Source organism: Anguilla rostrata, unplaced genomic scaffold, assembly GCF_018555375.3.
Source record: "Anguilla rostrata isolate EN2019 unplaced genomic scaffold, ASM1855537v3 scaf1199, whole genome shotgun sequence".
Taxonomy (NCBI): Eukaryota; Metazoa; Chordata; class Actinopteri; order Anguilliformes; family Anguillidae; genus Anguilla; species Anguilla rostrata.
The window spans coordinates 1-24,830 of record NW_026986523.1 but is presented as its reverse complement, the minus strand read 5'-3'; the positions used below and the strand labels follow the sequence as shown (position 1 = coordinate 24,830).

At 44.2% G+C, this 24,830-nt stretch overlaps 4 protein-coding genes across 4 annotated transcripts; all 4 read right to left on the bottom strand.

Annotated features, from left to right (window-relative positions):
• Nucleotides 1-3,565: 3,565 nt before the first annotated feature.
• LOC135247293 (histone H2B-like) lies at nucleotides 3,566-16,213 on the bottom strand. Its single transcript, XM_064320591.1, has 3 exons — nucleotides 15,026-16,213; nucleotides 5,639-5,665; nucleotides 3,566-3,682 (listed from the first exon to the last, which is right to left on the bottom strand). The coding sequence occupies exons 1-3, from the start codon at nucleotides 15,243-15,245 to the stop codon at nucleotides 3,615-3,617; spliced, it is 315 nt and encodes a 104-aa protein (XP_064176661.1). The 5' UTR covers nucleotides 15,246-16,213; the 3' UTR covers nucleotides 3,566-3,614.
• A 136-nt stretch (nucleotides 16,214-16,349) lies between these two features.
• Nucleotides 16,350-16,754, bottom strand: LOC135247294 (histone H4). Its single transcript, XM_064320593.1, has one exon. The coding sequence runs from the start codon at nucleotides 16,713-16,715 to the stop codon at nucleotides 16,404-16,406; it is 312 nt and encodes a 103-aa protein (XP_064176663.1). The 5' UTR covers nucleotides 16,716-16,754; the 3' UTR covers nucleotides 16,350-16,403.
• Nucleotides 16,755-20,271: 3,517 nt separating this feature from the next.
• Nucleotides 20,272-20,893, bottom strand: LOC135247295 (histone H3). The gene has a single exon (XM_064320594.1). The coding sequence runs from the start codon at nucleotides 20,728-20,730 to the stop codon at nucleotides 20,320-20,322; it is 411 nt and encodes a 136-aa protein (XP_064176664.1). The 5' UTR covers nucleotides 20,731-20,893; the 3' UTR covers nucleotides 20,272-20,319.
• A 778-nt stretch (nucleotides 20,894-21,671) lies between these two features.
• Nucleotides 21,672-22,204, bottom strand: LOC135247296 (histone H2A). Its single transcript, XM_064320595.1, has one exon. It carries the CDS (start codon nucleotides 22,161-22,163, stop codon nucleotides 21,777-21,779), a length of 387 nt encoding a protein of 128 aa, XP_064176665.1. The 5' UTR covers nucleotides 22,164-22,204; the 3' UTR covers nucleotides 21,672-21,776.
• Between the last annotated feature and the right edge of the window lie 2,626 nt (nucleotides 22,205-24,830).

Sequence of the window (24,830 nt, the reverse complement as noted above, 5' to 3'; positions counted from 1 at the left end):
TCCTTATATGGAGACGTGGTCCACTCGGGCGAAGGTGGTGCTCCTTATATGGAGACGTGGTCCACTCGGGTGAAGGTGGTGTTCCTTATGGAGACGTGGTCCACTCGGGCGAAGGTGGTGCTCCTTATATGGAGACATGGTCTACTCGGGCGAAGGTGGTGCTCCTTATATGGAGACGTGGTCCACTCGGGTGAAGGTGGTGTTCCTTATGGAGACGTGGTCCACTCGGGCGAAGGTGGTGCTCCTTATATGGAGACATGGTCTACTCGGGCGAAGGTGGAGCTCCTTATATGGAGACGTGGTCCACTCGGGCGAAGGTGGTGCTCCTTATATGGAGACGTGGTCTACTCAGGTGAAGGTGGTGCTCCTTATGGAGCTCACCCTCCCATGGGAGGAGAGGGCAGAAGCAGCCTATGAGCGGAAACGCCTGAAGTACTCCGACCTGGCAGCGAAGTGTGAGAGTGTGAGGAGTGTAAGGAGGCCGGTTAGAGAGCGACAGTATATCCAGTGGAGGTGGGACGCTGGGGGTTCACCTGCCAGCCAGTGCTCCACCTTCTGGAGAACACGGGCATGGCAGGGACAAGGCTGAGGAGGGCAGCTAGAGGGCTGGCCAAGGAAGCAGAGAAGGGGGGGGGAGAGTCGGCAACCACCCACTGCACCCAAAACAGCAGCAGAGGGTGGCAGCTGGTCTTCCGGATCAGTTTGAGCCTCTTTGTGTCCCTGGAGTAGAGGCTCCCAGCCCAGCACACACAGGTGTAGAACAGGACACCGGCCACAATGATCTGGTAGAACATGGCCAGCATCCTGCTACACACACCGAAGGAGCGTAGCCTCCCCAGAAAGAAAAGCCTTCAGTCTAGTAGGGCCTCCAAAGACACAAACCACAGTATCAAACCATCCATATATGTGATCAGGTGAACATGGTGTATATGTGTTTGTGTGTGTTTGTGTGCATGTGTGTGTGCATGTTGTGCATGTGTGTGCGTGTGTGTATTGATGCGCTGTGTATGTGCTCTGTGTGTACAATAAGAGCGAGTATCTTCAACGCATCTACCAGCGCAGTTCTTTGAAATTACACCCCATCCTCCTGCTAAATGGAATTTAATAAAACCATTATGTGCCGTGGCAGGAGCTTGAAATGGTCGAAAGTATCAGAGTAATTATTTTTGCTATCAGACCCATGGACTGTATTGGAATACTGGAAACACAAAGTGGATGCATTCTGCCATCCGGTGGTCTTGTGACGCTACTACAAGGGAATGAACTCCAGAAGGTGAGACTCAGGGCAGAAGTTGGGAGTTTCTAAAACGTTGACTGCTTACTCCGGATCCCTCTATCTAATCTAACATTTTTTGTAAAGATCTGAAACTATACACTAATATAGGAAATCAGGATGGGGGAAAATATTTTTCATGGCACTGTACATGAGGTAGACAGGTTTCCTTTAACAGGCTTTAATACAAGGGGCACCAGGGAGACACACACTACACAGCTGGCAGATGAATTCTCAGAAGTTTGCTAATGCCACGCACCAGTATGGAGTATATTATCTTAACAGGAGCGAGCTTGTCTGAGTAACTTTTTCCCTGTTGTAATTACATCAAACACCCATGCGATAGAGCCACAGCCATGACATGACCTTACGTTTAGTCTTAAGGCTTTCCTTTAAAAATAAAACATCAGCTTTGGTACGATAAAAAGGCTACACATTAATGGATTATTTTACTCTGCTTGGATGAGAAAAAAAAACATTTACCACATTTCAGCTTGTGCGCATGTATATTTTGTAATGGAATAGAACAGAAAAGCTGTTTTTCATGCCGGAGGAAGACCTTTCATGACATGCAGTCATACGAGCGCCCAAGGGGGGTCGCTAGAGAGTGATGAAAAACAGATCCCTGTCTGACTGACCCTCCCGTACCCTGGGCAACACAGGCACCAATTGTACGTCTCCCTGTGGAGCTACCATACAATGTGCCAAATAATCACTGAATTGATAGGAACCACTCAAAGCAGGTACATGAAGCAGTAATGTTCTGAGAGTTCTGAGAGCTAGCCTTGTAATAGCTTGTCACTAGATGGATTACGGGAGCTTTCTCTGGTCAGAGCGTCACAGGCATCAGCATGAAGGTTGGCTTTTTGTGTATTACTGCATGGTTTCAGCAAGAACAGGGACACTGATGGTTCTTATTCTTAAGGGACCTTCTATGTTGTGTAAAATTATAGATTCAGTGTTGGCTTTTTAACATCTGTAGGCAGAACTAGTTATTCTTTATTAATCTGGAGTACATGGTCACAGTGACCACAGTATTTGTCATTGAAATTAGATTTCTGTGATCAGATTCAGAATACAAGTAATCATTGACAAATAAAGTGGTCTGTAAATGCACACCCCCAATGGGCCGTATGGGGGACAACCTCACGTCGCCACTGTGCACAGCACACATTCCACATTTCCCTACCGGCCGTGAACGCATCCCCACATACTGTCACTAAGCTGTGAAACCCCAGCCAATCTGTGCCCAAAATCAGAGGATGCGCAAGGCGGGAACTAACCGCAGCCTTAATACTATGCGTTTTGCCCTTGTAGATAATTTCAACCGGTACAACAGGGTACTTGTGAATATCCCCATGCACACACCTAGTAGATACCCCAGATGCCTCTACCAAAGCCCCGGGCCGAACCAGGCTCTGGTGGATTATAGACCGCATGCAGCCCGAATCCACCATCGCCTGGTGAATACCCCCTTGGATCCTTACTGGAACGCTGTATGTCTCTCCTGAACCGGGGGAGGATGCCGGTGGGCCAGCAACCCGGATCACTTGGCCGACCTCCATCAGTGGGCACTCGCTGCAGAAGTGTCCGGGCTGCCCGCACCACCAGCACTCCTGCTCCGACGTTTGAGGAACCCCTTGTGAGGTGGGAACAGTGCCCGTAGCGGCTGGAACCTGCGGTGGAACAGGAGAAGCAGAGGGAGGGTTAGTGCGGGGCGAGGGGGAGGGCGAACTGAACATGAAGAAGGGGAGGGAGGGGGTTTTCGTCTTGGCGCTGGGGTAGGACGCTGCGTCGCCGGTGTCCTCCCCTCTTCTGCTGGGCGCTGAGGGTGCTCTGCCAGGTGGTCCTCCGCCAACCCGACAGCTGCTTCCATGTCCCTCGGCCGATGGCACCGGACCCAGGGCGCAGTGCTGGCCGGTAGCCCCTCCACAAACTGCCCCGAACCAACTACTCCCAGCACCTGTTGCTCCCCAGCGGACTCCCCCGGCTTTAGCCACCTGGTCGCCGCGTCCCTTAGGTGTTGGCTACAGACAAATGGCCGGTCCGATGGCCCCAGCTTCGCCGTCCGAAACCGGCGGCGGTGGTCCTCGGGGGAGTAACCCATCCTGTCCAGGATAGCCCTCTTAACATCCGCGTACCTCCCCTGAGACGCAGCTGGTAGGCTGCACGCTGCTGCCTGCGCCTCCCCCGTCAGCAGAGGGAGCAAGCGCACGGCCCACTCTGCCGCCGGCCAGCCACATGCCCCTGCTCGGTCATATTTATTTTGCTGAACTACAAGGTAGGCGCAAGCACACACACACTCAAACCACAGTTTATAACAGAAATGACGGTGCAGCTCCTAAAGCATGCTGCCGCTCTCTGCAGGGCGTGTGTGCGCCTTTTTCCTCCCCCCAGGCCCAGCCGCTACTGCATATATAAAGGGAGAGAGTAATCAGTGACAAGGAACACCTGTGCTAATTAACTCAATCAGTGACAAGGAACACCTGTGCTAATTAACTCAATCAGTGACAAGGAACACCTGTGCTAATTAACTCAATCAGTGACAAGGAACACGTGCTAATTAACTCAATCAGTGACAAGGAACACCTGTGCTAATTAACTCAATCAGTGACAAGGAACACGTGCTAATTAACTCAATCAGTGACAAGGAACACCTGTGCTAATTAACTCAATCAGTGACAAGGAACACGTGCTAATTAACTCAATCAGTGACAAGGAACACCTGTGCTAATTAACTCAATCAGTGACAAGGAACACGTGCTAATTAACTCAATCAGTGACAAGGAACACCTGTGCTAATTAACTCAATCAGTGACAAGGAACACATGCTAATTAACTCAATCAGTGACAAGGAACACCTGTGCTAATTAACTCAATCAGTGACAAGGAACACGTGCTAATTAACTCAATCAGTGACAAGGAACACCTGTGCTAATTACCTCAATCAGTGACAAGGAACACGTGCTAATTAACTCAATCAGTGACAAGGAACACCTGTGCTAATTAACTCAATCAGTGACAAGGAACACCTGTGCTAATTAACTCAATCAGTGACAAGGAACACCTGTGCTAATTAACTCAATCAGTGACAAGGAACACCTGTGCTAATGAACTCAATCAGTGACAAGGAACACCTGTGCTAATTAACTCAATCCTGGCATTCTCCCCGTGAGCCACTCCCCCCCCCACCTCCCCCCTATAGCTAAGCCATAACCACACCGCTCCACAGGCTTCTCCTTGTATTCTTTCAAATTGGATATGATCACTGAGCTCTGATTCCACAAGTGTAACTCTATCCACTGTAACATCAATCAAATAATGGACACAGATACACTATGTACAATCATACAGTTACAGGCCAAATTTGTATTCTTTTGTTCACAGCTTACTGATACCATGTCGGCTGATGAGATTTTTGTGCTCATTCTTTTCATTATACAGTACCTGGCTGGATTTCAAACATGTCAGGAGTCGCTCACACTCCCCCTGCTACCCCTACCCACCACAGGTGCAAGGATCCACCCATCACAAACAACCAAGACACAGGGATAAGGTAAGCAGAGTCTTTATTGAATTTATAATAAAAACAGTTCATGGACAGGCAGCTGCCCCCCTCCCTTCTCTAGCTCCCACCCTGCTTGTACGGTGACCACACCGACTGACCTCGTGCCGCGCGAGCCGAGCCCCAGGAGAGGGACTCCCCGTCACCGCACCGCAAGCCGTCACGCACAGTGGTAAGTTACCCCGTGCCCCACATTCACTCAACACACTGCTCGTTCTCTGACCCTCTCTCTCGGGTCTGCCTGCACAGCCCAGACCGGCCCCCACTTGGCCACCCCAGGGGGGGGTCAACACACACAGGGAGAGGGAGGTCACACACACCAACAGAACAAAAAGGGTGGGACGTGACTGGGCCCACGCTACGAAATGCCAGGCCTCCTCCACGTCCCACGCCGCCACGCACGCGCCACACACACCTAAAAGAAATCCCCCCCCCCCACGGGATTTCTCCCAAAAGGAAATAAAGAAAAAGAAAAACAAAAATAAAACCAAATCCAAAATCCTCAACCAAAAAACTTGGCTGCAATAACTAAAGGAAAAAGAAAAAGAAGATCCAAACAACAAATACAAAGAAAACAAAATCCAAAAAAACCCCAAGTTAAAAAGTCTACAGAGCTTGTTCCTTCCTGGCTGCCCGAACACAAACTGCTGCAATCTCCGCTCTCTTATCCCTCTCCCTGCGTCCGAGGAAACAAGCGGCAGCTGTGTGAGCTCGTTACCTGGTGAAGTGGAGGAAATCAATTAACCCTAGTCCACATACCCACACGTGCTCCCAGTTACCAATTAAGGAAGTGCTCTTACCAAGCAGCGGCTCGTCAGGCTCACCTCCTGAAATATACACAAACATTATCATACCCACACACACACATATACACATATACATTCATTCTCAATCACACACACACTCACGTCCAGTCATTCACGCAAACATACGCATGCACACATTCACAAATGCACGCACACACACTCACAGTCACACACACATTCACACAAACACACACTCACATATATAAACACACACACACAAATTCTCTTACTCATACACACACGCACCCGTGTGCACACACACACATGCACACACAGAAATACACACATACACACGTGCACACGCACACGCACACACACACACACACACACACATTCTCTTACCCATACACACGTGCAACCTGGGCACACACACACACACACACACACACACACTCATGCGCTCACATATCCTCACGCACTCACACACATGCACACACATACACATGCACACACATACTCACATCCACTGTCACTCCCACAAACACACGCACACATGCACAGACACATTCACAAATGCACACACACAGAAACACACTCACACCCAATCACACACACGTCGACACACTAGCAACCTTCCTTGACCAATGCTTTACCAGTGCAATTTCAGCTGTGCCCAATATTAACCTCAGTACAGCTTAAACCCTGTACATAAGAGTATGATCTTTTAGCAGGTACAGGTGAAGCCCTTTCTATTTAAATATGATTTTATTTTTTTACATTTTAATAAATTTGTATTTCAAATGTTCAAGGTGTGTTATGTACTTTTGATTATTAAAACATGAATATAACATTAAGTGTAATAATGGCAAAAGATGGCAGGGTAAAATGTTTTTGAAGTATAAACTCTGTCTCCTGTATCTGCATATTTGTATAAAAGAAGCCAGTGGCAAACTCCTCCACTTAAATGTGCATTTTACTAGTTTTTACAGTTGCTTTCATTCATTTTCACAAGAGTTCCAATGTGCAAATTTCTGTGGGCAAATGCAGCTGATAGGGAAAATGCAGAATGATCACTGCAGTGTACTTATTTCTTTTCTGTAAACAATGATGAGTTGAGTTTCCTTATTTATTGGGTCAGGATTGTTTTTTGTTTTTTTTTAATCTGTTGCTTTAATTTTCTGTATTTTCAGAAAAAAATCTTCAATGATTAAACCTGAATTATAAAAAATATCAGATGTGTTGGTGTTATGATTTATTATTGTGTGATGTATTGAACTCCTGTGACACAGTAGTACTTATTTCATATTCTGTATGGGATTATGTTTGGGCTCAATATGAGTAGATCAGCATGGGGCTAAAATCTGCACAGTTGAAGCAATGGCATTCATCTACAGTAGTGGAAATAAAATCCATTATAAGAAAAGTTCGTGTAGTGTAGTGTCTGATGAATGCTTGCTTCTGTTACTGTAGTGTAACCACAACTCAATACATTTTGAAAAGTCTATTGAGCTGGTATATTTATGTTACCTCTCAGAGAAATGGTTTTCCTGTAGGTTTGAACCTGGATCTGCTGCACATCAGTTGAATGGATTAGACCACTAAGCCAAAATCAGGGCAGAAGTATGGTTTGCATGACATCCAGTCTCTGAGATGTTCCTGAGACCCTGCAGTTATTCTAATTTTTTCAGATGCATTTCTAAACACTGCAGTCACACATTACAAATGCATTATAGAATGCTATGCTTGCTTTGACTCAATGTGGAAAACTCAATGCAATGATCCAAACTGACAGGCAAAATTCTTACCCTAAGACACAAATTGCAGTACCTACATACAAAGTACACAACTATAAATCACATACTCAGTTTTCACAGTGCAGTCACCTCATATTAAGACATCCAAATTTTTATTGCTAGACATGCAGATTGTGAAATAAAGTCAACATGTTTGCAATCCTCATCACTTCCAGCAACGTTGTGAGTCGCATTGCATGATTGGTAATCCCAACATAAAAGGCTGTTTTACAGCACTACATTCAGCAGTGTCTGACAACTTGGAGCAGCCCAATGCAGTTGGTATTGATGTACCATAATAAATGTAAGGCTCCTCCCACTACAAAATGCTAAGTAGCCGATTACAGTGAACTTTTTATGTTGGCTCAACTCAATTCTTTGGATTACAAATTCTAAGCTCCAGAGACAAGAGTCTGTCTCTTACAGTAAACATGAGCAACTTGGTAAAAGTTCATTTCCACTTTTGACACAGATTTGGTTTAAAATAGTCCATGTGAATGTTAAGAGGCTTGTATGTAAAAATGATTTAAATAGAGTGTGGGTTGATGAACATAAACCTAATATAATTAGTCTGCCTGAAACATGGTTAAACAGTAAGATTTCAGCTACTAGTGAAGAAGACTTTTTTAACGACTGCACTTCTATATACGTCCACTTTGCGTGTGTATCCAATGTTTTTATTGGCTGATGTACCTAAATGCCAAATGGCGAGACATATTCTATGTATACTGTATTTGTGATGATGTAATCAGGCAGGAAAAAGTTTGTGGCTTTATTTTGTGGATCTGTGAAGGTGTTTATGAATTCTGTTTGTTGAAATGGGGTCAGAAGGCACGGAATTTAATGTTTTTAAGGGCTGAGAGTCTGTGGTCAATCAATCAATCAATCAAATTTTATTTATATAGCGTATTTTACAACAGTTGTCACAATACGCTTTACAGACAGCCCTAGCCTAAACCCCCACAGGAGCAAGCCTAAGGCAACAGTGGCAAGGAAAAACTCCCTGTGGCAGATGGGGAGAAACCTTGGAAGGAACCAGGCTCAAGGGGGAAACCCATCCTCCTCTGGTCGGCTCAGGGTGCCGACTGGTGACCAGCATGTCAGCCAGTTTATGCAGAAGATATGATAAGTGATGTGGCTCAGATGATGGGTGGGGCCAGGTGGCGGTGATGGGGAACAGCAGGCGGCGGCAGATGTGGGCAGGGTGGAGGCAATGACGAAGGAGGGGCTGGACCGCAGAGGTGGGGGAGACCAGACGACTCTCGAAGCACTCTCGAGGGTTGGGGCAAGAGCCCCGCCGGCAGCGTGGGGAAGAGGGTGGAAACAGCAGTTAAGGGATTTGCCATATACCAGACAGTGAGTAAGTGCCAGTGCTATGTATTGTGGGACGCCGCCAGGAGTAGAATATGGCTGCATATCTACTAGGACAGGGATGGAGAGCCCATGCAGTCATGAGGGGTAGACAACCATACCCGCCTATCAAGAGCCAGCCCATGTAAAGTCGGGTCACAGCTGATTGACAGGTGACAGTAAGGTCATTGTGGTTATTTCTGTGGGGAACCCTGAAAAGTGCCAAACTCTCAGTGCTGTATAGGTATGGGGCATGCCCCGCCAAGGCATATCTTGGTGGGATGGCATACCTGCCATACCAGTTTTACAATCCCTATTAGACTGGATAGCCGTTAGTCAAATCGAATCAAAAATAAAAAATAAAAAACATTTATATGGCGCATTTCACAAACAATTGTCACAATACACACAGACAACCCTGGCCTAAACCCCCACAGGAGCAGGACTAAGGCAGCAGTGGCAAGAAGAAACTCCCTGTGGCAGATGGGAAGAAACCTCAGAAGGAACCAGGCTCAAGGGGGGAACCCATCCTCCTCTGGTCGGCTCAGGGTGCAAGTTCAGTCAATCAATGTTCACACTGATCAAATTAGGCAGCTGAATGACACTCTGGAGGTGGGGCTCAGATAATGGGCGGGGCCGGTGGCAGTGGTGGGGCCGGGTGGTGGGGCGGGGCCGGGTGGCAGTGGTGGGGCCGGGTGGTGGGGCGGGGCCGGGTGGCGGTGGTAGGGAGCGGCAGGCGGTGACGGAAGTGGGGCCGGAACGCAGTGGTGGGGGAGTCCCGATGACAATCATCCAGATCGTATCTTAAAAGCTGGTGTTTGGCTAGACTGCTTGGATAATCAATCTTTAATTTATTTACTGGAAAACAACATTTCCCAAACTTCCACCTAAAATCATTAAAAATGTGACAGTGTAAGAAAATAAATGTTTATATATTTATTCGAGGTGTTTCTGTTTCTGTTAACTTAGAAAGTTTTCAGCTAATTATATATGTTCAAGATGCATGTCATTTTTTATTTATTCTGAATTTACTCAGGTAACACGCCCCCTGGAGAGAAGTTAAAGTGAAGGGAAGACATTTTCCGTGGATAAACTCTGATCTCATAGATCTCTACAGGGAGAGGGATAAAGCTTGGCCTAAATTTAGACAGATACGAGATCCTGCTGATTGGGAAGTATATAGACAACTTGGAAATATCAAATCTAAGACTAGGGATGCCAAATCTGATTATTATAAAGACTGTCTTGACTGTAATTACCATTTAAAAACCATATACAGTTTTGGAGTAGAATAATAGTAATATCGATCAAAAATCAAAAAATAATTGTGTCAAATAGTGGTCCACAATGTGGGAGTGCAGGATCATTTACTGAATGTGTTTCTCAGGCCTTCAATCAATATTTCACCTATCAGGTCTTCTCAGATCCTAAACTTTTATAAGTTTAATTTTTTTTTCCCTTTTTCATTCAAGAAAATATTACCTACGGATGTTCTGTACTGTATTAATGATTCTCACAAAACACGTTTTCAACGTACAAAAATGCCAAGTTACTCACATATACAAAGCACTGTCTATAAATCATTCATTCAAACTGGTAAAATCTAGGCCTGCCATTAAAAGTATTGATATCAAAATGACGCCAAGTTACTGTACTACTGTCTTGCCTCACTGAAATTAAAGAAGCTGTGTTCCAAAGCAATGCTACCCAATGTTTTCTAAATTGCTCTTCTCTGGGGTCCATGCCTGACTATGTAGAGCTCCACTCCACATCACATCAACGGCATTACAGCACTCAAGGAAAACATCATCTTCCGTCCCTGATAAAAGATTATTTGAATGATATATTGCTATACATTTGGTCGATGCCAAGATTAATTCATATTTAATGGATAATTTCATATATACACGTACAGATTACGTTCAAAAAATATTGTATCAGGGACCAAAGACGACGTCGCTTTGTCGCCACATCAATAATGAACGTGTCAGGAGGTAGCCTGACAGCTGGGCCAGATTCACTGGGGGATTGATTATTGGAGTCTGGGTGCACATGCAGATCGGGCCTAAGCCGAATCGCCGGTTGCGGGAGTTGGGGGCGTGGCGCAGCTGTTTCGTGTTTGCCCTAACGAGCTTGCAGGGATAAGGAGGCAGGTGAGAGGGAGAACGCGAGAAACGCCAGGGGTGACTGTTGGGTTCCTCAGACAAGGACTTTTAGCTTTAGTTTGTTTGGTTTTGTTGGGATTGGTGGGTTTTTTTTGTTAATGCTATTGAGCTGTCTCCCTTCCTGGCGGTGGCTGGCTGGCGGTCCCGGACGAGAGTGACGCTGCACTGGAGCCACGGGGAGCGAGCTGCGCCCGGACCGAGTGGAAAACGTGGTGGGATTCTGGGAGGAGCGGCGCTGTGCAGAGCCGGACTGGTCCTGTGGCAAAGACACTGCGCTACTTCTGGGAGGACCAACGCCGCGAGGGGAGACTATACACAAGCCCTGATGAGGGCGGAGGAACAGCGAGTCTCCCACTCTGTGAGACTGTAAAGCGCGGACTAGGACCGGAGCCGGCGCCGGCTTGCTCCCCAGCTGCAGGGCGCAGCAGGGACTTTGCATGGCGAACAGTGGGACGGCAATAACGTGCAGCGGACGGCAGAGTGGTCCGGGGCGCCGCCCAGCAGCCCAGAGACTGAAGGGGACAGTGGGAGACAGTGGACCTTTGGGGTTTGGGTTTTTTTGTTTTTGTTTTCTTTTTTTTGGGGGGAACCCCGTGCTAGGAGTGTGTGGTGTGTAGGGGTGTACGCCCTACCGGTGGCTCTGTGGAAGGGAAGGGAGGCGGAGTTGAGAGTAATTAGGATGTGTGGTGTGGAGGGTGTGTACGCCCTACCTGCGTGGGGCTCTGTGGAAGGGAAGGGGAGGGCCGGAGTTGGAGAGTAATTTAGGAGTGTGTGGTGTGTGAGGGGTGTGTACGCTCCTACCTGCGTTGGGGCTCTGTGGAAGGGAAGGGGAGGGCTGGAGTTGGAGAGTAATTTAGGAGTGTGTGGTGTGTGAGGGGTGTGTACGCCCCTACCTGCGTGGGGCTCTGTGGAAGGGAAGGGGAGGGCCGGAGTTGGAGAGTAATTTAGGAGTGTGTGGGTTGTGAGGGGTGTACGCTCCTACCTGCGTTGGGGCTCCGTGGAAGGGAAGGGGAGGGCCGGAGTTGGAGAGTAATTTAGGAGTGTGTGGTGTGTGAGGGGTGTGTACGCTCCTACCTGTGTTGGGGCTCCGTGGAAGGGAAGGGGAGGGCCGGAGTTGGAGAGTAATTTAGGAGTGTGTGGTGTGTGAGGGGTGTGTACGCTCCTACCTGTGTTGGGGCTCTGTGGAAGGGAAGGGGAGGGCTGGAGTTTGAGATAATTTTAGGAGGTCTGGATTGTGGAGTCTGAAGGGTGTGTACGAGCTGCCTTGTATGTGTGAGTAACTTGCCATTTTTGTACGTTGAAAATGTGTTTTTTATGAGATATCATTTCTTTTTGCAAAGCGTTTTATTATGAGAGTGAGAAATGCGAAGTGACACTGCAAGAAACGGTTGTGGATTATGGCTATCCTTGTGTGTATTTGTACAGTCTGATGAGCGTGTACCGTTTAGCAGTTTCGGTTTGCTATATATGTAAAACAGTGGCTGTGACAAAGGGTGCGGTGGCGTAAGTGTAAACGCATCAGAAGCACAGGTGAAATATGGCTAGTGTATGTACTCATGGATTTGACGGCCATCTAATGAGCCTTGATTGACAAAAGAATCAGCAAGCCCGTAGAATTAGAGCTCCCTCGGTCGCAACTTGTGTACCCTTCTGTCCTGCTCCGTTGTCTGTTATTTCGTGGAGATGCACTTTTAGTGTTTGTAAGGTTTATAAGGCATTTTGATAGGCTTATCTGCTGGTAGGAATCCTCTTCGCTGTTTTGCTAAGCTAGAACCGGAAAACTTGATAGTGGAGAATAAGAGCAGACGCATATGTCCCAGCAGGCTTTGCATATGAGAAAATGACAACAGTGTGAGATAAATTAGGAAAAATTATGAAATTGCGTAGTTGAAACAATATGTTTTTAGCAGAATGGGCATGTAGGTGAAGGTTGACATGATCACAGACTATAGTGCAAAGTAAATGAAGTGACCATGCTTAGTTTCCTTATCGAGCGGTTTATATAACAGTCTGTATAAAACATACTAGTTAAAGTGGAGAGTTAAGTAATGTGTGAAATCTATTGAACTGCTGTGCTTTTGTCATGTTCAGTACTAGTAGTTATAATTATGAGTGAGTCATGATTTTAAATGTAATGTTTTAATGGGGAGTTGCAGAACGTACATACGTAGTAATTGTTTGTATGTGGCTAGATAGAGAACAGGGTGAGGTAACATGGATGTAGAAACGTGGCGTTTGCCGATAAGAAGGTTTTGTACAGTAGCCAAGTGAAGAAATATAGTTAGTAGAAATGGCAGAATGGTGAACTGGTGTAACTTTCTAATAAAATTAATACATCTGCCGTCATGAAATGCATATGGGTGGCCGTGAGTGAGATTTGGTAAAGAAAATATAAAAGCGTAAGAAAACGTTAGTGTAAAAGAGGAAATTATCTGCCTGAGGGCGAGGCGGGATTCAATCCTTCATTAACCGGAGGTTTACCAGTCTGTGACTTTGTCAGTGCAGCACCATGACATAGCTGTGCATTGCGTGAAATATCATTAGCAAATCTGTTTGTGGTTTTAAAGAAGAACACAGACCAGTAAGCACAGAAGAGCTCCCGTTGAATCCATATGGCTTTGCAATATTGTAGCCGGTTAATAACTGAACGTGCAGAAGGTATGTCATAATGCAGTGCATACGTTCGGTGAACGGCGGGTAGATATGGTGCAAAAGCAATAATTGAGAAGTAGCAGACAATCATTAGTGAGGGTAAAAGCAGGCTGAAGAAATGTGTTCCTAGCTGGGCTTGAACCTAGAACCCCACATTCCCAAGACTGGGAACTTGCCCACTACGCCACAGGCAGACTAGCTGTTTAAACTGGAAATGTTTCAGAGTAAAAAGGTATGGGTATTTTGCGTGTGTATGCACGTTTTTGATTGGGTCGTGTAGGTGAAGATTTGGCTGGTGTCGGTAAAATGTCCAATGGGGAGACATGTTGCTAGTGGGATTGGCGGCAGGAAAAATAAAAATGCGAAGAAGAAGAAGAAGAAGAAGAAGAAGAAAGAGAAGAAGAAGAAGAAGAAGGAGAAAATGCAAAATCCCCTTAGTTTGGGGCTTTATTGTGTGGACATGTGAAGTTGTTCATGAAATCTGTCTGTTGAAATGGGGTCAGAATGTACAGAATTTAATGTTTTTAAGGGCTGAGTGTTTGTGGCTGTTATGGTTATTTCTGTGGGGAACCATGAAAAGTGCCAAACTCTTGGTGCTGTATAGGTATGGGGCATGCCCCGCCAAGGCATAACTTGGCGGGATGGCATACCTGCCATCCAAATGTCATGTGCTTCATGGGATTGTTTTTGGGCTCATATGAGTAGATCAGCATGGGGATCATTGCACAGTTGAAGCAATGACTTTCATCTGCAGTAGTGTAAATGAAATCCAGTATTAGAAACAAGTTGCGCAGTGTGGGTGGCTGCTTCTGTTACTGTAGTGTAACCACAATTCAGTACATTTTGAAAAGTCATTGCTTGTCTGTTGAGCAGGTATGTTAATATTACCTCTGAAAGAAATGGTTTTACTGTAGGTTTGAACCTGGATCTGCTGCACATCAGTTGAATGGATTAGACCACCAAGCCAAAATCAAGGCAGAAGTATAGTTTGCACACCAGCCAGTCTCTGAGGTGACCCTGAGCCTCTAGTTATCACAGGTTCAGATTAGGGATGGGTACAAGTAATGGATGAATCAATTACTCATCGGATACACGCTGATTTTTTCACAACAAAGGTCGTGCGTGTACAGCTATGCGTTGGAACTTGGCTCCATTGATTAATTTAACGTTTAAAAAATATATATAAATGTGTATTTATGCTTTTTGTTAGTAAGTCGTTGAGTAACGAATCTACTCCACTTACCAACGATTAATGAAATTCTGCCTTTTGTTTGCAATGTGGGTGGCTCTTAAAAGAGCCTTTGGGCGAAATGTTCTTGTGCTAGTTTACTTGGAGCTGGTGTACTTTGTAACAGCCTTTGTTCCCTCAGACACTGCGTGTTTGGCCAGCTCTCCGGGCAGCAGAAGACGCACTGCAGTCTGGATCTCCCTTGAAGTGATGGTGGAGCGCTTGTTGTAGTGAGCCAAACGGGAGGACTCACCGGCGATACGCTCGAAAATGTCGTTGACAAATGAGTTCATGATTCCCATGGCTTTGGAAGAGATGCCGGTGTCAGGATGAACTTGCTTCAACACCTTGTACACGTAAATAGCGTAGCTCTCCTTCCTGCTCTTTCTGCGCTTCTTTCCGCCTTTCGCAGCAGTCTTGGTCACGGCTTTCTTAGAGCCCTTCTTGGGCGCTGATTTTGCAACTTCAGGCATCTTGCACGTTGGAGTGGAGAGAACGCAATTGTGTCTCGTAATTAAAGTGTCTGACCGGGGATGAATGCAAATTTACATTCCCCTTTTGCCGGTGACGTCAGACCGATTCTCATTGGAGGCTGTTGGTCCACGATTTTATGTTCAAAATCTATTGGTTCAATACGGCGGGTCGGCAAAAAAAACATAACGTCTGTCTTTCTTCAGAAGAAAGACCCCCTCCCCACCATTTTCTTAACCGATGTGTCTTAACTTTCTTACTCTTGTTAAATAAATTCTCAATGTACTTTCATTGCAGTTACTAATGTTCTAAAGTCCATTGCACTCTCCCTTTGAGCAATAATTTGCTTTAAAAAACGTTTACTTAAAAACGTGAACATTTGAGCAACTGCTTGTGCCATCGAAACTGAGGCGATACAAATAATCCCAAAGGGGAATTCTAAAAACACCACGAAGGGTACCAAGTACCTTTCAGTATACAACATTTATCGCAACTTCGCCTAGAATTAGCCATTTTATTTCACAGTCTGCTCGATTTCGTATTGCCTTGCGTATTACTTCAATAGGCGTTACTAGTACGCCGACCAGTACAGGAGAGCGATTATTGCTGCAACTGGCATCGACGGTGCATTGGTGTAACTCTGCTAGTTCCCTAAATAAGCACACAACTGCAGTAAGGCGAAGGCATTGTAGCAGGTTACACCGACAAACACTGGCGACGCAACCCTCATTTTCTAAATAACTACGTAATAAGGGCGACTTCACCTTTAGCCAACTGGTACCACGTTCGTGTCTGGGCGGGTGAGAGGTTCGGGTTCTAATTGCACTCAAATGGTAAACTAACTAATGTCTGTGGGAGTTTCATTTCTGAAGTCAAATCAGTACATTCAACAAATAAAAAATTAAGAGCATCTGCTGAATGCCGGGAATGTAATATAACCACAACTGCTAGGGGACCGCCTACATATGTACACGGCTCATACAAGTTCACCTTACACAATATTACAGCAGTAGGCGCGCTGTCTTTAGAACACCCATAGATGCGTTATCATGAACCAAATGGACGCTAAAAGAAACTAGGAAATTCTGCTTCGTATAGGAAATGTGGGTAGCTCTAAAAAGAGCTTTTGGGTAATTCAGCAAAGAAATGAAGAGGAAGATTTATCCACCAAAGCCGTACAGAGTGCGACCCTGACGCTTCAGAGCATAAACTACATCCATAGCGGTGACGGTCTTTCTCTTGGCATGCTCGGTGTAGGTGACGGCATCGCGGATAACGTTCTCCAGAAACACCTTCAGCACTCCGCGAGTCTCCTCGTAGATAAGGCCAGATATACGCTTGACTCCTCCACGGCGAGCCAAACGACGGATGGCTGGCTTAGTTATCCCTTGGATGTTATCACGGAGAACTTTGCGATGACGCTTAGCACCTCCCTTACCAAGTCCTTTTCCACCTTTTCCTCGACCTGACATTTTTTTGTTTTCAATAGAAAATAAGTACGCAGTTTTTAGCTTTCGAAACAAGACAAATATATGTGCGCAAAGACGACCTGATTGAAGCCACGTATGAACGAAAAGGCGGCTCTTGCTAAAGCCCGCCTCCAGCTCTCCCATCCCTCCGAGTATATGCGGCCCTGCTGCTGAAAGAACAAGTCGCATGAGAAAAAAAAACATCTTCGAGCATAGTGGAACGCCAACAGTGCCAAAACATCTTTTAAAATACGTTTCGTGGGGGTTATTTTTGACAAACTCTTGGTGCTGTATCGGTATGGGGCATGCCCCGCCAAGGCGTAACTTGGCTGGATGGTATACCTGCCATCCCAATTTGTTAACAGGTGTAAATAGGAAAATACTGCACGTCTTTAGACGAATATAATGAACGTGTCAACACGACAGATTTTGATGCGATACATTTTGACGTGATACAATATTCATTTTTGACGTGTTAAAATCTGACGTGTTGGCAAAATGAATATCTGCTATGTCTTCTGTTAAGTTTAATTGCGATTGCCATCCTTCATAGTGCATTCACGCAATCTCCTTTTTTTTTTACTGTCATGAACTAATGACTGTTTTTTGACTGTCAGGAACGATCTTATGTAAGTACGATAACACATTAATTCAAGGAGTAAAACAAGTAGGTTATATGAACTCATCCGCTACTTGTATACGCCAGTATTCCTTCCAGCGTCAGATCCTTTAATCCAGCTGTTCGTAAATTCTCAATTCATATTTACTCAATAGCCTAACACATGTTCTACATACTACTGTTGACATTCCTCACAGACGCCACTATAATGTTTACCTATGATATGCAGGTTTTGTTTTATCGACTGTGCAATTAATAATGTGACCAGGTAGGAACCTTATTCACCATTAGCGTTCCCAGAGGGACCATAGATTTGGGTGGAACAGGTACAGGTATAGGTGTCATTTATAGACACGCCACAGACACACAGGTCTTTGTTCTCACCGTGCTGGTTCACACTGATGGCGCCCCTGTGGTTTTGTGCCTGTTTTCAGTCTTAACAAAAACAGTGTTCCCGCTGTCTACAACCGTGCAGCGGTTCTGTCACTGTTTTGGTCATTTTGTAATTATTGTTTAATTGCGTCCTCCCATGTAAGCATCATAGCACTTTTCCTTATGGTCATGCTCTGCTGCAGTCCAGTCACCCTTGGTATCTCTTACACAGCCCACAGTCCTCACGTTTGCATATGTTGCACAATACCAATGGTCCCTACTACAGCCCACAGGCCTAACTTTTGCGTGTGTTGCACAATACCAATGGTCCCTATTACAGCCCACAGGCCTAACGTTTGTGTATGTTGCACAATACCAATGGTCTCTATTACAGCACACAGGCCTGATGTTTGTATTTTCCACATTACAGATTGTGACTGAGCTGGCGGGCCTTCTGCAGCATAAGCCTGATAATATTGCACCGTTAGAGCCTTTCCCTCTTAGTAACCTGGGGATCGAAGAGGTGCCACAGGTGAATTGGCCTATTGTTTTGTTGGTTGTTAATTGTACCTGCTTGCTCCTACAAGCTTTTAATTAAGAAAGACAGAAAGAAAAAAATACTTTTTCTAAATAAAACATCGTAATTTTCTATTTTTGTCTGAGATGTTGTTTTCTCTGCTGCTGGCAATCTGTCAGTATTTTAGAAACATGTAATTACATTGAGCTTTTTAGAAAACCCTCCATTTTAACAATAATTTCACTGGTGTTGCTGCCTAGTCTGGTTTTACTGGTATTATCAGTGACATGAACAACTTAGTTGCATTGTGAATGCTTGTGGTCATAGCTGTTTTGCTACTTATTTGTAACAAAATCATTTTATTGTAAAATGGCAACCAAAGGTGTTAGTTGTGTCACTGGTGTTAGTAAATGTCCCTCTATTGTTTCCAAAAAGTTGCCTTTGTAGGTGTTACTTCACATGACACGTTATTTTACGTTTTATATTTGACTTTAATGGACTAAAAATTCTTGCTTTAACAGAAGAGCAAGAATTGTAGTCTGTTCGCCAGTCTACACATTTGGTCAAATGTTCGGCAGTTAAACCCCTGCAACAATTCCTAGAGTGAATGCTGTCTAAAACTAATCTGACTTAAACATGCATTGGCCAGCTTGCCACTTGCAAGACTAAATAAATCAGTATTATTAGCTACATTGATAGAAATTGAAGAAAGTCACACCAGAGTAGTTATTCTTCTCATCGTGACCCTTCAATCTTTAGATATGTGCCAAGCATAACCTGGGGCATTCATGTACCTTTACACATAGCACGTTACTCCTTCTGTAGCCCAATTTCAACACAAGCAAATACCCAAAATAAAATGGTTGCTATTCATGATCCCTTTTCAGTACAGGCATAATCTAAAAAGGTATCTCTAGGAACTTTGTTTTCCAAGAATCGGAATTACAAAAAAGTAACAGAAGTGCAAATACAGCGGCAGTAGAAGTGGAAGTTTTATTTATTTATTTATTTATTTACCTGAATTGCTTGATTTCTGGGTTCACACTGTTTGCCAAATTTTCCTGTTTTTCTGTAAGATCTTTTTGAAGGTGTCTATGTAAAAAAAGAGTTATAAAATACAATTTATTCAGATCTACATTAATTCTCTTGGTTCGTTGACCTTGTGGACCATTTATGGCCTAAAATGACTTTCTAGATATTATTTTCAATTAAATGGGAAATGGATGACAGCCTTTGACTATATCCGTTGAGATTTTTCCTGGCATAATAGAATATTTATCGAAGTATTAAGTTCAGTAACTTAAATATTGCACTTCACCCCTGCTAGCTGCTGACAGCCAAGCAAATTAACTAGACAGCTAAAGACAGTGGTGCAACTTTAATTAGCTAGCTTTGTATGAGCTTGAACATTTACCTCTGACTAAGATTTATTTCATGGTGTCAAACCGGTTGATATTTTTATTGGTTTGCTTTCTGATTCTGGACTTCAGAACGATGAGATAGCAAAATGCTTTTTAGCCATTAGATTGCTACACGAAGTTAAAGCACGCGACAGAACGATCACATCAAAAACAGCAATGCTGGAGACAGTATCTGAAGTTGCAGTACAACAGGTTCGCAAGTGTACGGGTCTAAATTGGCAGCAGTGCTTGTTAGTTTGTTTCACCAATGAACTCGATTTAAGTTGATTGATGTACCAGTGCAGCAGTCAGGGTCGACTCATTTGTTGAAGTGGAACAGAAAATGTTGCGGAACTTGATTCACTTGGCTGCTCACTGAAATGAGGGGGAGGGGGAGGGAAATCACCAGGACCTATTTCTCACTAGTGATTTGCTTTTTCGAAATGTAACGTGCCTGAATGTAATACACAAAGACATTATAGAAAATAAAATGTTACAAAACTTACCTCATTGAAATATTCACAAATTTAGGAGTCTATGGGGTTCCATGAATGAACAGTAAGCATTAAATATCACAAGGCATCTGTAAACTTAGAAATCACATGCGCGCACACACAACACGGAGAAATTTGCTGCTCTGACAAGCAATGAAGTGGCTCTTAAAAGAGCCTTTGTTTGGATTATGGGCATGCAAACCATTTAAGCGCGCTCTCCACGGATGCGGCGAGCCAGCTGGATATCCTTCGGCATGATGGTCACTCTCTTGGCATGAATGGCACACAAATTGGTGTCCTCGAACAGACCAACCAGATAAGCCTCACTAGCCTCCTGTAAAGCCATTACAGCTGAGCTTTGGAAGCGCAGATCGGTCTTGAAATCCTGAGCAATCTCCCTCACAAGGCGCTGGAAAGGCAACTTGCGGATCAACAGCTCAGTAGACTTCTGATAGCGGCGGATTTCTCGCAGAGCTACAGTGCCAGGCCTGTAACGGTGAGGCTTCTTCACTCCGCCAGTCGCAGGCGCGCTCTTCCGCGCTGCTTTAGTGGCGAGCTGCTTCCTGGGGGCTTTGCCACCGGTAGACTTACGCGCGGTCTGCTTGGTTCGAGCCATTGCGTCTTATTCAAATACTTCTTTACTAAATACACGCGTTTATGGTGCCACGATGCGTATATAAAGCATACCAGAGAGAAGCTGATTGGATAGGCTATTACGAATTCTCATTGGCTCTGGTCCTGCCTTCGGCCCCAGATCTTATTGGATCACGTCTTCAGCTTCCTCTGCCGCCAAAAATTTAGACTTTTCTCTTACCGCTTAGAATTTTAGTCTACCACACCCCTCGTACTGTAACATTGCAAAAGCGAGACTAACATCAGACGGATTTATTTAATGAAAAAACTTTCACTTTTTAAAATTTGTCACGTCACATATAGTGGGTTAATCATATACGTTTATTCTATACAAGGCTTTATATGTACAACATAAAAACGATGTTCACTGAAAGCAAAGTTATGAATTAATTATCTAGCAAAGGGTTAAGTTTAGCATCCACACTTTCATAAATAAGGAGCCAGCTGAATTAGTTCACTTGAGCAGCACCTCTCCTCGTTTTATATTGTAAAATAACTTGTAACCCACTCTGCATAATTGTGGATAATAAAGTTATTTCAGACAATGTGTGGGACACAAAATGTCATTTACTTAAATGACATCTCGCGAAAATCTAGGAAACATTGTGCTTGGAACTGCAACGAACATATTGTGGCGAGTAGACAAGCATGCTCAAACTATGGCACTGCATGGCACTCAGCGAACTGCCGGGAAGTTTTATTGGCTCAAATGGCAGCGTTGCTGTATTAAAGTCTCTTTAAAAAATCCAAATATGTATAACGTTTAGTTTTACCGCCCTGAATTATTTTGTCCAGTGTCGCTTACAGTAAGCAAGTCATCGCCACCATTCACAATTTGAGGCGTGACACACTAGAATGGGTTAACATTGTGTGATTCTAACGGGTTATGTCCAATAAAATTTAATAAAGCACTTCTGACCAACCATAGTTTAATTTATTTGGTTCAAAATGGTAGTTTTGCGCCTTATACAGGTGTGGGTGGCTCTTAAAAGAGCCTTTGGGTGAATGATTGAGAGAGTAATGCCGTGTTTACTTGGCTTTCACTGCTTTCTCGGTCTTTTTCGGGAGTAACACAGCTTGGATGTTGGGCAGCACTCCCCCCTGAGCGATAGTGACACCTCCGAGGAGCTTGTTCAACTCTTCGTCGTTACGCACTGCCAACTGCAGATGTCTGGGAATGATGCGAGTTTTCTTGTTGTCTCTGGCAGCGTTACCAGCCAATTCCAGGATCTCAGCAGTCAGATACTCGAGCACTGCAGCAAGATAAACTGGAGCACCGGCACCAACACGCTCTGCATAGTTTCCTTTACGAAGCAATCGGTGAACTCGACCTACCGGAAACTGGAGTCCAGCTCTGGATGAACGGGTTTTAGCTTTCGCTCTCGCTTTTCCACCGGTCTTCCCCCTACCGCTCATTTTTCCACTCCTAAGAAAACTGAAGAATAACTAGAATTGCAGATGCGGGTCTTTCTTATAGCAACAATCTATTCACTCATTGGCTGCAGCGTTGATGGGATTTTGTCCAATCAGATAGGAGGACATTTTTTTACATGGCGTCCACTGTGCAGAACAACTGAGTTGAATCAGTCTCTGCGGCGCAGAGCTTAAAAACGGAGAATAGGAACTTGCATCCGTTATGGTGATAACTACGTGAGATGTTAATTGTAATGGGAGTTAAAATACTGTGAATCTACCTTTTTTCTGTCCGTGATTATGGGGATTTAATTTATTGGTATGCTGCTTGTACCACTCTGCGACCCCTAGATGTCGTTTATCATTCTTTGCTTAGATTTATTACTGGGGATAGTTACTGTACTTATCACTGTGTCCTGTTTTTTTTTAAATTTATTTATTTGTTATTATTATTATTATTATTATTATTATTATACTTTATTTTTTAAAGTTGGGTGGCCCTTTTTCTTTGTAACGAGAGATCACTATTTGTGTCTGTTTATTTATAAAGCCCTCCTTCACAAATTACTATTTTACCTCACTTCATGAGTCATGAAACATTTGCCATGGCAAAGTCCTCTTCCATCACATCCACTTCATAAAATTGTACATTGCACCAGAGGCACAAGTGGCCTAGTTTCTAGACTTTATCTGTTTATCTCTCAGCATGCTCACAGGCCCCTGGAATTAGACACTCTATGGAGAGCTGACTGCCCAGATATGGACCCAACATTTGATTGGCACAAAGTCTGGTCTAACATTGTAATAGCCTCCAGAAACCCTGATCATCAACAAATACACTATAATTTTACCTCACTCCCAGAAAGCTTTGTATAATGAAAGTGACCACTCAACTTGCACTTTGTGTCCTATTAAGGCGACAGGGACTTATTTACACATGTGTTTTGGGAGTGCCCTACCGTGGCTGGATTCTGGCGAATGATTGCAGCCAAGCTCTCCATGCTTTTTGAGAATACAGTACCCTATTCGCCTTTTATATTTTTGTTAAATGTTTCATCCAGCTTGTACCTGACACTGTCCCAAAAACGAGCCTTTCTAGCTGGGCTGACAGCAGCAAAAAAACTGGTGGCTACCCATACTCTTTCTTTTCGAGCTTGGATCTTAGCTTATCTTGATATAGCATATCTGGAGCTGTTGACAGCCCGTATGCATGGGGCCAAAGAATCAGTGACTGAACTGTGGAGTTCCATTTCTGAGAAACTCAAAACACACTATATGTTTTAAAAAAAATATTTTATATTTTATATTTTTCTATAATATTCTATCACAGGGTACACACACCATTCACTCACATATTCAAATATAGGAGCAATTTAGACTCATCAATTAACCTAGCCTGTATATCTTTGGACTGTGGGAGAAATATGATATTACATGATATTATATTGCTGAGCTTTCTTGGCTGAGGTGGTGTGGGGGAACAAGGACAGAATACGGTTCTTATTTGGGGCCCCCAGATTACATTTTTTTTAAGGGCTGTTGAGTTTTCACAGGCTCTGATATCTGGAGCATGGTGGATAGTGGGGTTTCTGTCATCCATTGTGCTTCTAACAATTTTTACCAGGGAAAGGTTGTTTGGCGGTATTATAATATTTTTGTCCGGCGATTGTTCGTCTTTCCAATAGTGTTATGAGTCCCACGTCTTCCAACCGAACTATGGTTCATACGCCGAAGTTAAGACGACCTGATTGAAACCCGTCATGAGAGAAAAAAGGCGCACAAGCTAAACCCGCACACTGAGTATCGCCATTTTTAATCATGGGCACAATTCAATTGAATTAAACGTCATTGTCATTGTTCATTGCACAGGTACAAGTACAACGAAAAGTGGGTTTGTGATCTCACAAGTACAGTGCAAATAGGAACGTAAAGAGGTAGTAGTGCCAAAAACAACATATTAACAGTAAACAACATAGGTGTAACTCCCTGAGTCGTGCAAAAGAGCAGGTGGTACGGTAGGCAAAATAAAGTGAAACACTATGGAACAAACGTACTCCAGTAATTGTCAGCAAGCATCGAAACCAGTGTATAGTCTAGCACTCGTCGAACGCCTTGCTACAAGTATGTGTTAAGTGATTTTATTTTAAAGTATAAAGTTGTTATAGCCTGTCATGTTTCGGGCTCATTTAAACCAGCGATATGATATTTACGACTGTGGGCATTTAACAGAGAAATAATTAACTAAACTACTGAACAGAGTCGACGTTGGCCCAATAGTATGAGAAGTTTCAACTTAAAGTTCAGTAATTTCAAATGTTTCCCTCGTTTGGAATGGAGTTTGTGGAAACACACCGAAGTGCTCTGCCTGAAACAACTCCGAATCATCGAGAATGATAGGAAATTCAGCTCAGTATCAAGTAACTTTAGCCCGCATATTATTCATTCATCTATAATGAATATAATTTATTACGGACCATTGAGTTAAACTAGTAGTAGACCAGCTTGTTTTCTTATATACACACACTCAGCGGCCCCATTAGGTGACCCATTAGGTGACAGGAGTGGCACCTATTGAAGTGGCCAGTGAGTGTTAATTCAAGGTCAAATTTTACAATCCTGTGATTTAGCCACACACACACACACCAATGTACATATTACAAATAAACAATA